Source organism: Phyllostomus discolor, chromosome 5 (assembly GCF_004126475.2).
Source record: "Phyllostomus discolor isolate MPI-MPIP mPhyDis1 chromosome 5, mPhyDis1.pri.v3, whole genome shotgun sequence".
NCBI lineage: Eukaryota > Metazoa > Chordata > Mammalia > Chiroptera > Phyllostomidae > Phyllostomus > Phyllostomus discolor.
Window position 1 is genome coordinate 11005150 of NC_040907.2, and position 19245 is coordinate 11024394.

Here is a 19245-nt window from a genome sequence, read left to right on the forward strand (position 1 = left end):
TCCCCCATGAGATTGGGAGGGCCCCTCAGTGGGACTGGTCTTCTTCCTTGCTCTGTGTCGGACTCCCCACATCCCTAAGCAGGGAGAGGACCCTGGAACCCAGAGAGAGGCCCCCTCACCCTATCCCTCTCCCTTGGGGCTCTCTCTACACCCGCGCCAGCTCCGTCCCGCCTCCGCGGCACCTTGCCATCTCACAGCTGCTTGAGAGCAGCAGGGTGGGCCTGCAGCTGCCCAGGATGCTGGCCCCCTGCACCCGGCCTCTGTCTAATGAATGCGCTCCCATGTCCACTCTCCCCACGTGCCCCTCCCCGTGCCAGCTGCCCAGGCTTTGGCTGCACGGAGGACTCAGCCCCAGCCGTCAGGGCTTCTCTGCAGCCAAGTCCACCTAATCCTGCTGATGAATCTGACTCTGAGACCAGCGGGTTCCGGGGGCGGGGGGAGAGCACCATCGGGGAAACCGGAGCCGGGGCGGTGCGGTGGCATCAGGGTTCTTTGTGAGCAAGCCCCCCTCACTCATGCTGTGTTGGTCCCAACCCCCCCCGACCTTCTGCCATCATCATCGTCATCATCATCATCATCGTCCTTTCTGTGCCCTTCACAGGTTCCAAAGTACTCCCGCAGCCTGCATTTCATTTCGTTCTCAAAGCGGTCCATTGAGGCATGCGGGCATGCACCATGATCTTCACTTTTACAACTGAGAAATCCGAGGCCCAGAGAGGGAAGGCGACTTGTCCAAGGCCACACAGCGAGGGAAAGACAGAGCCCAGAATCCAGGCGTCAGATCTCTCGGACCAGGACGCTTGACTAGATCGGAGCTGCCCCAGAGGCCCCAGACTTCCTTCCAGGCTGTCCTCCCTCCCCTTCCTTCTCCAGCAGCAAGTGTGGGCTTACTGGCTGTGTGGCCTCCATCAAGTTACTAAACCTCTCTGAGCTTCGTTTTCCCTCTTCGTAAAAGAGCCAATGGCCCAGACCTGTTGTGAGGCTAGCACCGACCTAGATGGATCTCTTCTCCCAGGGCTGGGCCATTGAGGAAGCAAGAGATCTTTTTCAGAGGCCAAAAGTGACACAGTCCAGTTCTCCTTCGATCTCTTTCAACTTCTACCTAGTGGGACAGAGCCTTGCTGTCCCCACACAGCATCCAGAGAGTTGTTATGGCAACCGCCAACATGCTATCCCTTCAAACAGTAGAGGCCTGTGGGCCCCGCTTTGCCTTCCCCAGTCTGGGTTTGGGGCTGGGCATCTCTTTCGGCCCACAGATCCCCAGATCTATGCTGGACAAGGGGTGGGAGGAACGAGGAGTAGACTGAGCACTCCATAATGATTCTAGGAAGCTGCACGTCACTTGGGGGACAAGGGCGTTGGATGCAGGTGGGAGCCCTGAATTTGCCCTGCAGCCAGCAGGTTGCTGACTACATTCACACCCTTGGTTACAGCCCGGTAGCCCCGTTCTAGTATTTCCCCGATGTTTTACTTTATACAAAAGCATCTCTGCAAACGGAATTCAAGGAAACAAATGCTCTTGTACATGGAAAATGAGTATCGTGTCCTGTAAGTAGACGGGAACCACGGAAACAATGTTGTTAATTCTGCCCAGAAGCTACTGCCTGCAGACAGCTCTGAGCTCGGGGCTGGTCCTCTCCTTGTTGAGAAGGGAGAACAACAGTGTTGAATTTGTGCTGTCCTATGGGGTAGCCACCAGCCACACGTGGCTAAGGAAATTCAAACGGAAGCGAAATCACATTAAAAAAAAAACACAACCCAGTTCTCCAGTTGCACTAGGCGCGTCTCCAGGGCTCCTTGCCACAGGGGGCTGATGCCGCCACCACGTCGCCCCACGCAGGTCCGGAACATGTCCATCATCTCAGAAAGGCCCGGTGGACAGCGCTGCTCTGGACAGAACTGAGACTTAATCAGAGTGGGGTTTTTCCTAGCACAGGGCTGTGTCTCCTCCCCAGTCGGAGCACGGTTTCTGCCCACAGGTTTGGCCCCCGACAACCCCAACCCCCCTCTCACTCCACGCCTGTCTGGGCTCGAGGGTCCCCCCTGGAGGAGAGGTGCTGGTGCTCTGTTCACCATCAGCAGGCTGTCGCCCCCTCCTTCCTGCCTGCCACTCCTTGCCGCCTCCTCCTGAGGCCCCAAGGGCTCGCTCTTCTCATCACTGTCAGAAAAACTGAGGTTAGGCTGTGAGTTTCAGGAAACGAATCCTTGCGATTAGTTGTCTTTGGCTCAGAGCCCCAGACGTGCTGGGGAAGGTGCCCAGGGTGCCAGCTGTGCCCAACGTGGGGTCCTCGTGGTGCCGGGCTGCTGGGCAGCCAGGAGAGGGTGGATGGGGGGGTGGATTCCACTCCAGCCTCCACCTTTAGGCACGAGGCAGGCAACGATGAAGGGAGGGCCCCTTGCCTTTGGTTCCCTCTTTGTCACAATCTGGGACAGCCTGGCAGTGACCAGTAACGATCAGACATGACTGTCCAATGGTCGAGGCAGCAGGAGGGAAGGGGACCCAGGTAGCGGGGCATTGCCCCAAACTGGATGAGTTCCCAGCTGTGGATGCAGCCGGTGATAAATAACACGACCCATCATGCCCTTGGGCACACCGGGGCTTTGCATATGCTCTTCCCCAGTCCTGGAATGCCTTTCCTTTCGCCTCCGAGGGACATCGAGGCTGTATTTGGTTATGGGGGATGGGAGGGAGGTTGTCCCTCTTGGGAAGGGCCTAGACCTACTCATGTCACCAACACGAATAAGAACAGAGGGGGGGACAGGACACTGTTACATTGGCTCCCTCCCTCCCTTCTTCCCTCCCTTCCGTCCTCTCTGCAACCTTTTCCCAGAATGCAGCCGTGTCTTCACTTAACAAATACTAAACTACAAACAAGCACAAAGAAGGAAACACAGGTTCCGTCACCCCGAGGTTAACGTCTGCTCACCTTTTCACTGTAATGTTCCATAGTGCGTCGTCCCTGCTCTTCCTAACAGTGGGGCTGAGCGCTGCACCCTGGTCTGTGCCGAGCCTTGTTCTTAAAGTCAGCATTGTTGAGGCACAGTTAGCATGCCATAACATTCTCTTTTTGGAGAATATAGTTGTAGAAATTTTGGCAAATTTTTTTTTTATTATGAAACCAACCCTTGACTGCGATTCACAGATATCCTTCCGCGTTAGTGGAAATAACCTTCACAGATATCCTTCCGCGTCAGTGGGAATAACCTAAGTGCCCAGCTACAGGGGATTTTTTTTTTCCTTTAAGGAATGTTGTTCCTTAAAGGACTTAGCCAGTCCCCTAGGGCTGGGCATGGAGGCTGCTTCCCGCTCTTCCCTCTGATAAACAGTGCCTCGTGCTCCCCTGGGACCTGACCCTCCGTGCAGCGATGGGCCTGAAGGTGGGCACGGCGCACCCCTCCCTCTCACCAGGCGCCGCCCTCCCCCTCCCTCTCGCCTGGCTGCAGGGAACCGGCTGGACGAGGGCTCAGACGTGGAGTCGGAACCGGACCTGCCTCTGAAGCGCAAGCAGCGCCGCAGCCGGACCACGTTCACGGCCGAGCAGCTGGAGGAGCTGGAGAAGGCCTTCGAGAGGACGCACTACCCCGACATCTACACCCGCGAGGAGCTGGCGCAGAGGACCAAGCTGACTGAGGCGCGTGTCCAGGTGAGCAAGCATCTCAGACGTTGGCACCGCGGGCGTAATCCAGGGCCTGGAATTGAGAAGGTGGGGCGGCCAGGGCCTGAGGGTTCCCTGGGCCCCCGGGGAGTTGTGCAGCAGGTGGTCTGAGGGCTGTGTAAACAAGTCATGCCACCAGCAATCGATGCCGAGTAAGCGAGCTACGAGTGTTGATGGGCTGATGGAGTGGCGGGCAGCCCGAGGGAAGCCAGGGGCTGCAGTGAGGGCTGGTGGATTGTGTCCATCACTCCAGGCAACAAGCACCTCAAAAAAAAAGAGAAAAGGAGGGATGGAGGGAGACACGGAGAGGAAGAGAAGAAGTAGTCAAGGGAAGGAGGGAGGGAGGAAGGAAAGAAGGGAAGAAGGAAGGGAAGCAATAAGGAAGGGAGGGCAGTAGTTCAGCCAGGAAGAGAGGGCTCGGGGAGGCTGAAACCCCCCACATCCCCGATGAGGGGTGGGAGTCATTCAGAGGAAAATTTCTGAACAGGCTTAGCTTCCTAAGATGGGTGATGAGTTTCCCCTTATGGGAAGCATGCAAGCAGTCGGGGCAGGCCTGTTCCTGGTGGGTTAGAAGCATCAGAGGGAGACTGGCCAGGCCTTGAACACCCCTGCACACATGCACTCTCAAGTGTGCGGCTCCTAACCAGCTGGGGGGAGGGGAGGGAGAGTACAGGCAGGGCAGAGCCTGCCTGCAGTCCAGGCTGACGGTGGGGGAGGGACTTGCCCCCCCTCCCCAGGCTGTGCTGTCACGTTCAGAGGACTGCAGTCCTCTCTGAGTGCAGGGAGAGCCTCGGGGACGGCTGGGAAGGACCCAGGCTGGGTGGGGGAGGAGGAAGGTCATGACGCACAGCTCTAGTGGGAACCCACTCCTGGCCTGTCTTCTCCCTGAAAGAGGGAGGCGGGTAGAGGGGCCTTCCCAGACTGCTCATGGGGGCGCTGCCGTCCAAGGGTAGCCAGCCCTTGTTGGGCACCCGCCCTCTGCTGTCCCGGGGCCTGTTGTGCCCGGACCTGGTAGAACCTCGGGCCACCTGGTCAGAGCCAGAGGGGTCCCGCCCCAGGCCACAGGTGTGGAAGCTGAGGCTTGGAGCCCAGAGGCGCAGAGCTGAGTGGGGCCTGAGTGGGCCTGGCACTCAGGCCTGGCGGGCACCCGAGCCCAGGTTCCGTTCAGGAACAAGAAGTTGACTCAGAGCCTGGAATTTGAAAGCAATAGAGAAAGTTCTGGAAGCAAAGCAACATCTGACCACTCCAGGAACGGATGCACCTCCCTCTGCCTTCCCCACCCCCCACTCCAGGAGTGGGGGGCCCTGGGCTGCCTTCGAGGGAGACCCCCAGGGAGGGGGGGCAGCGACAGCAGCCAGCTCATCTCACCCCTCCCCTCCTCTCACAGGCGACACCCGAGCCTGCCCCCGCCGGCCCCCCTCCCGCTCCGATCCGGCTGCAGCTGTTCTCCTGGGCACATTCCTGGGCGCTTTCTCATTCCCACGTCTGGGGGCCTCGCTACTTCCCACCACCTTGAAGCCTGGCTGCCCCTTGTAAAATTTCCTGGCTGTCAGGGCAGCACTTTTATTGGCCCAGGGGGCCCAGAAGCAGGTGTCACTCAAGGTCCAAGGAGGGAGGGGGGCTGGGATGAGAGGCAACAGCTAGGGCCCCGATAAACCCACAGGGCAGACATCTTCCACATGCTGACGCCGCCCTCAGACTCGGGGCTCTCCCAGGGCGGGGGCAGGTCTCCCCCTCAGACTCTGGCTTTCCCGGGGTGGGGCGGGGTCCCCCCCGCCATAGCCGGAGAGCTTTCCCTGCAGAGGGAAGAACAGTAAATGCTGATTTTTTAAAAAAAGAATGAACTAAAGGTAACCCCCCCACAAATGGAGGCAGGAATGGTAGAGCATTTAGCCTGGAGAAGAGGAGACTTGGAGAACATGGCTGCCTTGAGGGGCCTCGGGGTAGAACCAGGGCCAACAGGGAGACGTCCCAAGTCCCATACAATGGTCTGCAGGAAAGAGAGCGCAGGCCTGGGAGCCACGGGTGTCGGCTCCCGTGGGTTCCCACCTCTGATCAGCTGTGTCGCCTTTAACAGGTCAGTCTCCTTTCCTGAGATATAATTTTTCATTTATAAATAAAGGAATCAAGCTAAACGGTCACTGAGGCCCCTTAACATGCTAGGATCCTTATTGACAGTCAAGGCTGCCTCATGAGATGATGAGATCCCCGTTACGAGAAGCATTCAAGCAAAAGTGCAACATTCAGTGTGTCAGAGACCTAGAGAGAAGGTTCCTGCTGTGGACAGTGTGGCAGGGACCTCGAGGCCGCCCGGGCGCTGCTTAGGTTTTATGGCTCTGTACTTTCAAAGTCTTGGCCTCTGATTCTAAGTCTGCGGTTCAGGGATTTTGCAATCCTATGACATTTTTTTAACTTCAATTTTATTTTTCAATGACAGTTTGCATTCAGTATTATTTTGTATCAGTCTCAGGTATACAGCATAGTGGTTAGATAATCATATACCTTACAAAACATTTCCCTGATATTTCTTTCTTTCTTTTTTTTTTAGATTTTATTTATTTATTTTTTAGAGAGGGAAGAGAGGGAGAAAGAGAGAGAGAGAGAAGCATCAATGTGTGGTTGCTGGGGGCCATGGCCTGCAACCCAGGCTCGTGCCCTGACCGGGAATCGAACCTGCGATGCTTTGGTTCGCAGCCGCGCTCAGTCCACTGAGCTGCGCCAGCCAGGGCTGACCCCAATATTTCTTATACCCACCTGGCACCATACATAGTTATTACAATATTATTGACGATATGTCCTATGCTGAACTTTACGTCCCTGTGACTATTTTGTACCAAACTGCGCTTCTAAAGCCTTTCCCCTTTTTCATCCAGCCCCCGTAGCCACCTCCCTTTGGGCAATCAATTTTATTTTTATGCCATCTTTTCTCCATGGCCCTGGGAGGTGGGGGGGATAGTGGAGTGGTTCGGAGTGGCCTCAGAGACAGACGCCTAGGTGTGAATTCCAGCTTCATCAGTTCCTCCTTTCACTGTCAGTTTCCTCACTGCCACGTGGAGATGACAGGAATAGGATCCGAGGATTAAACGATGCCATGGAAACACACACATACACACACAAAGCTAGAAAGTGCCACAAGTTGGGGTGGGGGCTGTCATTATTATTAAAACTCCACCTGTGGATGGTTCCGATGCTGGCCACCCTTGAAACTCCAGGTTCATTCATCTGGCACTCATTTATTGAGCACCTACTATGTGCCGGAGACTGGTCTGAGCACCGGGGATTCAGCAGACAGAAATCTGTAGTCATGGAGCTGATATTCGAATAAACAAGCCGTTAGGTAAACACGTGTCAGGTGGAGTTCATGATTCCAGTGTGTTACCTCCCTCTGGCTCCCCTCCAGCCCCGCTTTGGAAGCCTGCAGAGTGTTACAGGGCAGCCCTGGTGTGTGGCGGAGACGCCCCCGTCTCAGCCTGCAGAAAGCCCGAGCCACCGTGAAGGGCGGGAAGAGGGGAGTCGGGCAGGAGGACACACGCCTGGGGACCAGTCACTTCCTCTGCAGGAATCTGCATCTTCAAACAGCAGGAGGCTGACCCGTCTCGCACACACCTTCCTTGGAGGCAAACAAATCCATTGTGTGTGGCTGCCAGGAGCCCTGAGCCTGTGATTTTTCTAGAAGCAGAGACCTGAACCGAATCTCGTTTTAGAGGGACTCACTAATTAGCAACTTCAACCAAACTTTTCACGACACTAGATAATACATGTAATTCACTTTTTACGTGCCAGGCACGATGCGCGACACTTTACATGCATGCATTATCTTTTTCATCCTCACCATAATCCGCAGAGGGAGGGAGGGAGGGAGGATTAGTCTCTCCATTCGGCAGTGAGGAATCTGAAATGCAGCTAAGAGAAGTAACTTCCTGAAGACGCAGTTGATAGGCAGGTGTGCTAGGACTTGAACCCAAGTCCGCTCAGCGTGTTCTTTCCATCTGTGCTGCGTTGGGAAAAGGTCCAGACAAAACATTCAACCCAGCAACAGATGCCTCCTGCGGCGTCTGCTCCCAGTGCTACGGAGGAGGGAAGGACTGAAAGTGAGCAAGGAGTCTGAGTGGGGTGCCGGGCTGCCACAGTCCCTCCTGGGGCCCCCATTTCCCCGTCAGTAAATGAATGACCTCCTGGCACCGGCTGTTGGCTGAGAGCGGCCCCAGCTCAGCCATCGGAGGGTTTCCTGCACATCGATAGTTAGCAGACGCTGCTCTGAGCGCTGTGCCCATGTTAACTCATTTGAGGTCCAGAACCACCTGAGAGGTGGGGGCTATTATTAGCCACATTTCACGAAGAAACTGAGGCACGCGGAGATAACGCAATGTGCCCCTCTTAGCCGGGCAGTCAGTTTCCAGCGTCGCTGCTAGTAACTAACCATCGTGTTGTACCTTGTGAGGTGGGAGGCACCCACTGGAGCGGAGGCAGCCCTGGGGAAACAGGGCAACAGAGCAAGACGAGGTGAGGGAATTGGCAGCAAAGGGCACGTGCTCTCCTCCAGGAAGCCCTCCTGGATTCTGAGAGGTGAGGCCGGAAGCCCTTCCTCGGGCCTCCCTAGAGTGGCTCGCATGTCACCTGTCACTGCACTGGAGGGCAACAGTCCTTCGAGGGGCCTGTCGTGGACTTGAACCCAAGGAGAGGGCGGCTAGGCCTGGAGCCTGCGCACGTCCCTCCCCGGCGTCTCTCTGAGCTCGCGCAGGGTCCCAGCGCAGCTCTGAGCTGGGGAGGAAACGCAGGGGAAGGCAGGAAGCGGGGAAGAATGCCTCCCTCTCCTCGACTTCATACCTTCATTTGAGGAAAAGCCAGCCCACCCCTAAACGGGCCGCTGCCTTGGAACCGACTAGAATAGCATGTCCCACACTTAAGTTACTCTCCGACCCTCTTCAAGATATTTTGCCATATTTTCACATGACCCACGTTGTTCTTTCTATAAAATCAATGCATTTTAACATAAAAGTGTATCTGAAGCTCATACAAGGAAGGCAGTTGGAAACATGCACAAAGAAACAAGGTACGATCAAGGCCCTTAGGAAAAGGTCACCTCCCGAGGCTCCTCTCCGTGTGAAAAGGCAGGAGGGACGCCTTTGCGCTGAGCCAAGACCAGAGGGGCCTGGAGAAGGGGCGCGGCTCAGGGCTGTTTAACATCCGTGTCTCTGGCCATCTGAGACATCTCCCCAACGTGGAGTGACCGGAGCCCCACCCTTTGGGAAAGCCCGAATTCAAACATTTCCCCACGGAAGCAGGGGACCAGAAACACCGCCCATTTCTCCCAGTTCAGGGGCTGCCCTCCTTCTGAGGGCCCCTGCCCCAGCCCAGGACACCCCTTGGGGAAGCTCTCGGGGCCCCGGGGAAGCGGGGAGGAGCCAGGACTTCCATGTGACTTGGCCTCCAGCGTCCCCTCCAAGTGTAGCTGCCTCAGCTCCTTTCTTCGTGAATCCTAAGCTGGTGAGAGCCGCTGCCCTATCCCTCCAGCCTGGGAAGCTGCGCGCTGTTTCTCCTCCGGGAGAAGACACGCAGCACCCCTCTGCCCAACGAGACTGCCCTGCCGAGTGTCAGCAGGCGTGGTCTGGAGGGGTAGGGGCCTTAGGGAGTCCTGTGCCAGGGAAGGTCAGGGTCTTCTCCCCACCAGCAGGGGCTGCCGACTGAGCCCTGTGGCCCCATCCCAGGGGAAAGCCATCTCTGCCTTCCCTGGTTCACTTGTCCGTTCAGCAGGCATTGGCTGAGCCCCTGCGGAGCCAGAGCCGTGAGCCAGGGATGCAGGCCTCCACCCCCAGAGCCCGGAGCTGCAGGGACAAAGAGAAGCATTGCCCCCCAAAACAGATAACTGTGTGAGGAAGCACAGGCGAGGCCTCCAGAGAAAGGGCTGCGGGGAGCGAGTTCCAGGTAGAGGGCGAGCAGCGCGTGCAGAGCTTGAAGGCGGAGAAGACCCCCCAACCCCGGGGCAGCCCCTGCTCCATGCACTCATCCTCCTCTCTCCGGCCCAGCCCAGGGCTTGTTGCAGATCCAGACAGGTGGGCTGTGGAAGGGCAGGCATTTACGTTCGAGCCTCAGGTCCACTGAAGACTGTTGCTGTGGTCTTGGCAAGTTATTTGACCTGTGTGAGCCTCGGTTTTCCCTTCTGTAAAATGGGAATAGGAGGCGGTGTCTCTCGGTTCACTACGGACAGACACGTGCAGCGCCAGCACAGGGCTTGAAGGTCAGGGAGTGTCAGAGATGTTACCTGGTTTTCCACTGGTGCTAAGCACACCCCTGTGTCCGTGGGAGGTGGGTTTCCCCGGTGAAGGGGGCCTGGCCGGATAAGCGAAGTGGGGCCTCAGGCGCCAGAGAAAAAACCGGTTTTCACATCTGAGCCTGGCAGGCAGGTCTCATTCAGGTGGGTCCCGGATGTGTGGCTTCCTCCTGGGGGGCTTCCTGGAGGGGGCAGGAGTTGAGCTGAGCGTGTGTGGGAACAGGGACAGTCACATGTTGACATCCCTGGGGGCAGGAGCAGCTGCCATGGACAGAGCACTGCACCCAGAGTCACACAGCCTGACACGTGGGCAAGTCACCCACTCTCTCTGGGTGTCAGTTCGCTTGTCTGTGAAATGGGGGTGATGATGATAAGCCCCTCCCTGGGAGGTCGTGAGGACAGAAGGGGACCGTGCCTATGAAAGCTGTCTGCACACCGTCCCCTCAGTGTGAAGGAGGGCGTGTCCTCCCGGGGGGGAGCGTGCCGCCTGGACCGAGGGTGACGGCTGGGGCCACTGCTTCTGGCTGAGTCCCAGCTCTCCGCCGGGAGCCGGGCTGAGGGCTCCGTTCTCCACTCTCGACCCACCAGGTCTGGTTCAGTAACCGCCGCGCCCGCTGGCGTAAGCAAGCTGGAGCCAACCAGCTGGCAGCGTTCAACCACCTTCTGCCAGGGGGCTTCCCTCCCACCGGCATGCCCGCGCTGCCCCCCTACCAGCTGCCGGACTCCACCTACCCCACCACCACCATTTCCCAAGGTGAGTGCCCGGGCCCCGTCCCGGCATCTTAGCCATTACCTTCTGTCCCTTCACCCTGGGCCCGCCCAGTCCGTCCTTCCTTAACAAAGAAGGAATGAGAAGGGTTGTGTGTTTATGACCCTGCGTCTACTTTCACCTGGACAGTCTATTAAGACAAAAAAGGGGAGGTCCTGCCCTTGAACTTCTCAGCTCTGCCAACAGGCTACAGAGCGTCCAGGTAGGGATTAACAAGGTCACTTCCATGTCCACGTTTAGAACAGAGCTTCTCAAACTGTAAAGTCACGTGAATTTCTGGGTCTTATTCAAATGCAGAAGAGGCGGCGCACCTGGGGAGAGAAGGGCTCTTCCCCTCCCTCCTTGGATCCTGTCTCCAACTGCACCCTCCCCCTCTTCTTCCCACTGCCTCTCAGCCCCCGCCCCCGCATCCCCTGCACACATTAGGAACCCCACTACCTGACATCTGCCTCATGAAGCCCTGGTGGTCTCCTCTTAAAGGGCTGGCAGACAGGCTGGAGCTCTGGAGGCTGAGGAGAGAAGCAGGGGATCTTCTCTGGGATTCGCTCTCTTTTTAAAAGATTTTATTTGTTTTTAGACAGAAGAGAAGGGAAGGGAAGGAGAAAGAGAGGGAGAGAAACATCAATGTGTGGTTGCCTCTTGCATTCCCCACACCGGGAACCTGGCCTGCAACCCAGGCATGTGCCCTGACTGGGAATCGAACCAGCAACCCTCTGCTTCACAGTCTGATGCTCAATCCACTGAGCCACACCAGCCAGGGCTTCTCTGGGATTCTTAATGAGAAATTAAACCTTTGCAGAGGATGGTGGTCCCGTCTGCCAGAAGGCTTTACGGAGGGGTCCTAACAGAGCAGAATAGCAGCTGAGCAGTTAAGAACAGAGACAGCTGTTCAAACCCTGGCCACACGGCTCACCAGCCTTGTTGTCGCCTTGCATAAGAGCCCCTACCCCACCAAGCCTCAGTTTCTTCATCTATAAAATGGGAACCATAGTCTTGCTTCATACCTTTAGTGTCTGTAAAAGCACCTGGCAAGTGGTCGATGCTCACAAAATGCTATTGAGACCAGCCTGGATGGATTCAGACAGAGTCCCCACGAGGTCTGACCTTCAGCCCAGGTAATCACTAGGTTCCCAGTGTATGCTGAGCATGGAGCGGCAGGACCCGTGCACCGTTGCCCAGAGGTGATCTGGAATGTTAGTCGGCTGTCAGTGCAGACTTGGCCAGTCCCTAGTGTCCTGCCTAGAAGCCAGCTGGTCCCATTTCAGGTATCGAGAGACAGTCCCTTCCCTCCATTGGATGGGGACTGCGAGAAGGAGGCTCATGGCTTGCTTTCCAAACAGGAAGTTCTTTCCCTGCCCAGGAGGCCCACCCTCCAAGGTGAGCCACCCACTCAGGCCCTCCCCTGGGTCTCTCCACAGATGGGGGCAGCACTGTGCACCGGCCCCAGCCCCTCCCGCCGTCCACCATGCACCAGGGGGGGCTGGCTGCGGCCGCGGCAGCCGCGGATACCAGCTCTGCCTACGGAGCCCGCCACAGCTTCTCCAGCTACTCCGACAGCTTCATGAACCCAGCGGCGCCCTCCAACCACATGAATCCTGTCAGCAACGGCCTGTCCCCTCAGGTAGGTGGCCTCGCCCCTCTGCCCAAGGTCCTGTCGCCAGACCCCCACTAGTCCAGGCCTCAAGGGCTCCAGGTGACCCAAGTTAGCGGTCCTTGGGGAAAAAGTCACTGGTCTCTACAAAGCCACTGGCTGTTGGGTACCTTGAGAGGGCTTAAATACCTTCGCTTGTCAGCATTTTGTGGTCCTTCACCTTGGGTTTCTCTTCACACGCTGCACACCTGGGTGGCTCAGTGGTGGATGCAGAGGAAGGGTTTCCATACTTCCCTTCCACACTTCCACACTTCTCGCCGCCCAGAAACAAACAGATGTGTTACTAGCGAGTGCTCCTGGCTGGACAGCCACCCTGAGCTTGTGAAACTGGCCAGCCACTGACCTCGTGGCTGTTCAGTCCATGGAAGTCGGGCATTGTCAGAGCGTGCATCGGTGGGGCCCTTGCACCACTCCCTGTGGGATGCTGATGGTGGCTGGGGCTTTGTTCTAGAACCAGGAGTCCTCCCTGTGTTCCGTCTCCCACCTTTCCCCAGGAGTGACCCACGCATGAAAGGCAGGGCCGTGTCCTATTGGTGGAAAGAATTGTGGCTGGGTTCCATGGGGAAAACTCGACTCCCATTGGGTCTTGGAACTCTGTCCACTCAACGTGTGATTGGTTGCTGGTTAAGTCAGTCATTGCCATTGCCTGGTGGTGCTGTTAGAAGTCCTGGGACCTACTTACATGAAGTGGGGAAGACCATGCTGGGGCTGGCAGTGGGTAGCGGCGGGTTTGGGGAGCAGGACTTGGTGATGCTGGAAGTTTTTAGTGAATTTGAGGAACTGGTGAGTTCATTTCTGTGGCGACAGCAGGCTCTCAGCCATTCACAAGGGCGGGGGGCGGTTCACCCTGCCTCCCACCTTCTGAGACACCTCCCTCTTGTGTGGTGAGAATGTGCGTGGTACAAACCTACCTGAACAGGGGGATAGGAAGGGGAAGTCTTGGAGGAGGTTTTAGTCCCAGCTCTGCTGCTCAGGTGCTAGGCAAGGTAGCATCCTGGAGCCTCAGTTTGCCCCCAGTGAACAAACAGTGCCCCTCACCTGCTAGGAAGGATGTTCTCTGCATTCCCGTGCTATCAGGTTAGAGCACCCTGCACAGAGCCTGGCCAGGTAGGGGCCCAGTAAACATTACTTCTCTTTTCCACCCCACGCCCCCCCCCCTTTACCAAGGCAATAGAATTGGTCTAGAGACCTGATGCCTGAAATAAAAGGGGCCGAAGGGGAGGTCCGCTACAACCCCCACCTCCCCGCCGTGGCCACGTCCATCTGGCTGCCTGTTTTTGTAAATAAAGTTTTATTAGCACACAGCCGTGTTCCTTCATTGATGTAGCCATGGCTGTTTTTGTTCTAAACAGCAGAGTTGAATAGTTTCGAGAGAGACCCGATGGCCTGCAAAGCCTGAAATATTTACTCCGTGGCCTTCACAGAAAAAAAGCTGCCCCCTGCTCCCTGGCCTAAAACATTTCCAAGAATGTTCATTTGCGGCGTGTTTTGGGTTCATTCCTGTTTGCCTCTATTTGTGTGTGGAGTGGAGGGCTGCTTGCATTCTAGTTCCATCATTTGCTTGTGGGTGAGTTCCCTTCTCCTCTCTGTGCCTTGATTTTCTCACCCACGAAATGAGGACGATTTAGCGCCTGTTTCACACGGCCATCAGGGATTGAGTGGGGCGATCCACGTGAAGCCCTCAGCCCAGGTCCCTGCAGAGCTGAGTGCCCGGTAAACACATGCAGCTGAACGCTGAGTCCCTAACGGCGATGCACCCGGGCCCCTTGGGTCCCACGTGATGGGGGGAGGGGAAGCAGCCTGCAGACCAGAATGTTTTCCCAGTGGAACCCAGGGGAGCCTCTTTGGGATTCAAGGCCGTGACCTCCGTCTCACCAGTGCCAGGGCCTCACGGGTCCAGCTAACCTTCCAGAGTCAGGAGGTAGGGTAGGCCCAGCAGGGCCCCAGAGCTGGCTGGGTAAGGATGCTGCAGAGGCCCGAGAATGTGGTCCTGGCCTGGCCTCATGGTACAAACAAGTGGGAGGAGCACTACTTGGAAATCTGAGGAGGGACACTGAGGTTATGTGGCCAGCCACCTCACTTTACAGCTGGAGAGCCCAGGACACACGCATTGTCCGAGTTCAGGGCCCCTGGCTCCCTGACCCCTGCTCCTCCCGGCCCGCTACCGTCAGCGTGGGCTGAGGTGTACCCCCAAAGCAGCGCTCCATCGCAGGGCAGAGGAGAGCCGAGGGAACCAGGGGTCCCTGGCTTCTGTAGTGTTGTTTGCAGCAGGGGATAGAGAGTGAGGATGTTCCGCACACTGTTTGGGCCCAGCGCTGAACCTCAGGGAGGGAGGGACGGGGAAGGAAAACGGACCCACCAATGCGAGCAGCCAGGTCCAGCCCAGCCCCCGGTGGCTCCCTCCCCACCACTCGGGGCGGAGAGGCTGCGAGGCCATGATGGATCGGGCGGACTTCGGACAGGCACTCGCCCAGAGGTTCCCACCAAAGGTGTGAAGACAGATGGCGGGTCTGACAGGGGCAGAGGGGACCGGGAGGTGAACAGCTGCTGAGGGGAGAGGGGCTGCGTGCCGGGCGGGTGGACGCGGGGCCAGGCCATGTGTGCCTCTGAGTGCGCGGCCCTCCGGGGTTAAGCTGCGAGCACTTCCTGAAGGCAGGGGGCAGCCCGGGGGTGTTCCGGTCTTGTAGAGGAGTTCCCGGCTTTTCTGAGCCCCGACACCCCCCCGGCACACCCCCTCCTGGGTCTGAGCAGGCCCGCCCCACCTTTTCAGCTCGTCTCTGTGGTCTGGGGAGCCGTGAGGGTCCTCCGCCAAGACTGATCCATTTTCCGTGACCTACCTCCCCGACGGGAGGAGCTCACCTGGGCGAGAGGATGGGCCCCGTGTGGGATGGGGCTTCCCCCTGGGGCTGTGGGCTGGCACGTAACCCCTCACACGGAGTCGTAGGTCCCTGCTGCCGCTGCCCACGCAGCCTTGGCCCAGAGGGATTACGTTGGGGCGGGGGTTGAAGTTGAGGGGCCCTGCTGAGCACCTGCTGGCCACACCACCTGGCCTGTTGCCACCATGGGGAAAGTGTGCCCCCTCTCAGGGGTTGACCCCATCTTCGGCTCAGACCCAGCCTGGGCTGCAGGGTGCCGTGAGCCTCGGGGACTGCCCAGAGGGACTGCCCAGCCGAAATCACCAAAATGCCACGTAGGCATCTCAGCTCTGTGCCTGAGCCCTGACTCAAAGGCAGCGAATAGTTATGGGTGCCTGCTCCATGCCCCACCCCCGTTCTGGCCTCAGCCAGTGACCAGGAGGGACGGAGGCCCCTGCCCTGCGGAGCTGGCCGTGCGGGGCAGACAGACACAGACACACACGTCACAGAACAGCACGTCACACTCTTCCCCGCCAGTGCTGACAAGGACAGCCCGCTTTCTGAGCCCCTGTGACTCAGGCCCCGCTCGGTTTCCAATGTTCTTTTTTTAAGTATATTGTATTGATTCTGCTATTACGGTGCCCCATTTTTCCTCCCCTTTACCCCCCTCCACCCTGCACCCCTACTCCCTCCAGCATCGCCCCGCTTAGTTCATGTCCGTGGGTCTTCCATGTAAGTTCTCTGGCTTCTCCATTTTCTATACCATTCTCAACCGCCCTCCATCTATTTTGTACCTGCTATTTATGCTTCTTATTCCCTGTGCCTTTTCCCCCATTCCCCACTGATAGCATTCCATGTGATCTCCATTTCTGTGATCCTGTTCTAGTTGTTTGCTTAGTTTGTTTTTGTTTTTGTTTTTTAGGTTCAGTTGTTGATAGTTGTGAGTTTGTTGTCATTTTATTGTTCGTATTTTCAATCTTCTTCTTTTTCTTAAGCCAGTCCCTTTAACATTTCATATAATAAGGGCTTGGTGACAATGAACTCCTTTAACTTGACCTTATCAGGGAAGCACTTTATCTGCCCTTCCATTCTAAATGAAAGCTTTGCTGGGTAGAGTCACCTTGGATGTAGGTCCTTGCCTTTCAAGACGTTGAATACTTCTTCCCAGCCCCTTCTTGCCTGCAAGGTCTCTCTTGAGAAACCAACTGACAGAGGGACAGAACCGGGACTCAGCACCCCGCCCCCCCCCTCTCTAGAGCCTGGGCTCTTAGCCACTCCCACCCCCGCCTCCGAAATGCACCCCGCCCCTTGCTGTCTCTTTTGGAGGTTGGTTGGCAGCCCGAAGAAACCACCTCGGGAAGCCGGTACCCTCAGCTCAGTGGAGGGGAAAGCTCACTCAACCTGTACTGTGGACGAGAACGCTGAGGCCAGGACCACAGGTTAGGGGCTGATGGGCGGGGCTGATGGGCGGGGCCAATAGGCGGGGCTGATGGGCGGGGCTGGCTCAAACTGGAGAAAGCCTTCCCAGAGGTTTGGGTGACCAGGAGGCTTGTTGCTCTCCTAGCCCAGCCCCCCCCCCCCCCCCCCCCCACTGCAGAGCCAGCCACACATCACACGGACATCCCTGGCCTTGCACACTGGGTCCTTCTGAAGAGGAAGACAGCTTCTGCCCATGAGACCTCTCTCTCTGCTGGCCCATTGGAGGCTAAGACCCAAAGACCCCTCCCCCAACCCACTCTGTCCCCTTCACTCCAGGCTGAAGGTCAGTGACTTGGAAAACAACTGAGGGCAGCTTAGGACCAAAGGAACCTTTGGTGACCTGAATGGCTTTGAATAATCTGGTACCTGCAGACTCATCCCTTCGCACTGGCCCGCGCGTAGGAATCTCAAGCAGGGTGCGCTTTTCGGGGTGGTGGGCAGAGAGATGTAAAGGGGACACCGAAGCCTGTTCCGAGGGATTCCTCGGTTCTGATGGGGGAGACCCAGCTCCTGTCCCCAGGAGGCCACGTCCTTAGGTGCCCTGGTGTGATGGTGGCATCGCAGCCCCCTCCTGGAGAGTCCCGGCTGTGACGGGGCAAGCAGGCACCCAGAGTCATCCACAGCTGCAGCGCTTGCCCATCCAAGCTCCCAAGCAAAGCATCAGGCGTGAGGTTTTGCCATGTCGAGGGTCATCTGGGCCGGAGACTAGGGGCAGGGTGCCCTGGGCAGGGGGCTTCTTCCGGACCTGTGTGTGTGCCCCCCGTGGGCAGCTGGAGCTTCCTTCTACCCCCCAGCAGTCTCAGGTGCAGATCGGACCAGAGTGGGAGGTGGGGACTGAGGCACGGAGAGGGAGAGAACCTGGCCCCGAACCGCACCATCACACTGTCAGTGGCCGGCCGAGCTGGGACTGCCACCCAGGGCCCCAGGGCCCAGCCAGACCCTTGCCTCTGGGAAAGGGGGCATTTCTGTCTTGCCACCGCCACGTGCTTTGTTCCTTCACAATGTCCCACGTCGGTGGTCCCCTGCTTCTCTGTGAAGCTTAACACGAAAGAACGTGTACAAGGGATTCATGTATTTACAATCCCCCCACCGCGCCCCCAGCGAACTAATGAAAAATACTCTCCAAGTGTGCAGTTTATCACCTGGCCACAATCCCGGTCAACCAAGCCTTCTTGCCCTTTCCTTCCTGTGCTTGTCACAGTCACTAATGACGGCCAGTGTGGTGTGAATGCTGATGCTCGGCCAGCCACGGACATGGCTGTGCGCTGTACCTGCTTCCACTCATTGCATCTGGGCGGTTTGTGACTTGCATTTTACAGAGGAGGGAATCCAGTTTTCCAGGGTCATCCATCCTCCATCCATCCATCCATCCTTCTATTCAACAGATATTTATTAAGCCCCTACCATGTGCCGGGCCCTGTGGTGGGTTTTGGGAAGTGTGGCAGAACTAGGATTCGAATGGTCCAGCTGCACAGCCCACAGTACCACCTGGTTGTACCGGCCCGGGGAGGTCGGTCTTGTGGTCCACATGGGAAGGCTGAGGTTTGCAGCCGCAGGGGCATAGCCAGGGTCAGAGCTGCTCCCTCGTGCCGAACCCAGGAGAAATCAAGCTCGAGGCTTTAGTTTTACTTCCTGTGAATGGGGTCCCCGGAGTGCCTCTTAACAGCACATGCCCACCGCTGCCCTCCTGGCATCGGTCAAGGCCTCCAGGGGAGCCAGCCCAGCAGGGAAAGACGCCCCATCGGCCGCACGCCTCTGGGGTGCCCCAACCCGTATCAGCACTTGGCCTCTGTGAAATCCCTTAAGCCCCACAGAAACCCTCCACCTGGGGAAACAGGCTCAGAGAGGTTAAGTAACTTGCTGAAGGCCACAGAGCAGGTGAGCGGAGGAGGGTCTTAGACAGACCTGCCTGACCCAGACCACTGCACCTTCCCTGGACCCCGAGCAGGACGAGATCAAGTCCGCTCGCTGGGGCACGGAGCTGTGCCCGTCACGCGGTGGGCACGGGAAACTCCTTCGCCTCTTTCTCCTCCGACTTCCTCTCTGTGTTTTCCCCCCTTTATTGGTGACACCGCGTGTATAATAAGCATTTAAAATGAGTCTTGCTGGACCAGGGACGAGGAAGGAGGAGGGAGTGGGAGATTTGTCGGCAGGGAGACAGGGAGGGGGAGTGTAGGGTGTTAAATAGCCCGGAATTTTTTAAAAAACTGATGCAAATCACTGGTAGGAGAGAAAATTATGTGCAATTACGCCCTGATATGGGAAGGTTTTGCCTAGCCCAGGCAACAAGATCTCATTAACAAGCAGAAAATAAGATTGAAATGGTGTGTAAAAGAGCTGAAAAATGAATTTGAATGCTGCGTTTGTCCACAATTACCCCCTCCTTCACACACATTTTATTGCAATTTTTTTATTATTCTTAATCTCTCCGTTCCTCAAAGCAGATTGGGGACATCCCGGCATTACCGGGGCGTCGGGAGGAGGTGTGGAGGATTGCCTGCTCTCCTGAAAGGGGACCCTCCTTCTCTCGCACGCTTCCCAAGGTGGGGTTTTGGAGGGATCAG

General features: G+C 57.2%; 1 protein-coding gene across 3 annotated transcripts in view; it reads left to right on the forward strand.

The window, feature by feature from the left end:
- Positions 1-19245, forward strand: part of PAX7 (paired box 7) — a 99104-nt gene that overhangs the window by 50581 nt on the left and 29278 nt on the right. For all 3 annotated transcript variants that reach the window (XM_028513427.2, XM_028513428.2, XM_036025395.1), the window contains exons 5-7: positions 3445-3644; positions 10516-10681; positions 12115-12317. In XM_028513427.2, the coding sequence (XP_028369228.1) occupies positions 3445-3644; positions 10516-10681; positions 12115-12317 (569 nt within the window). The remainder of the gene's footprint in view (positions 1-3444; positions 3645-10515; positions 10682-12114; positions 12318-19245) is intronic.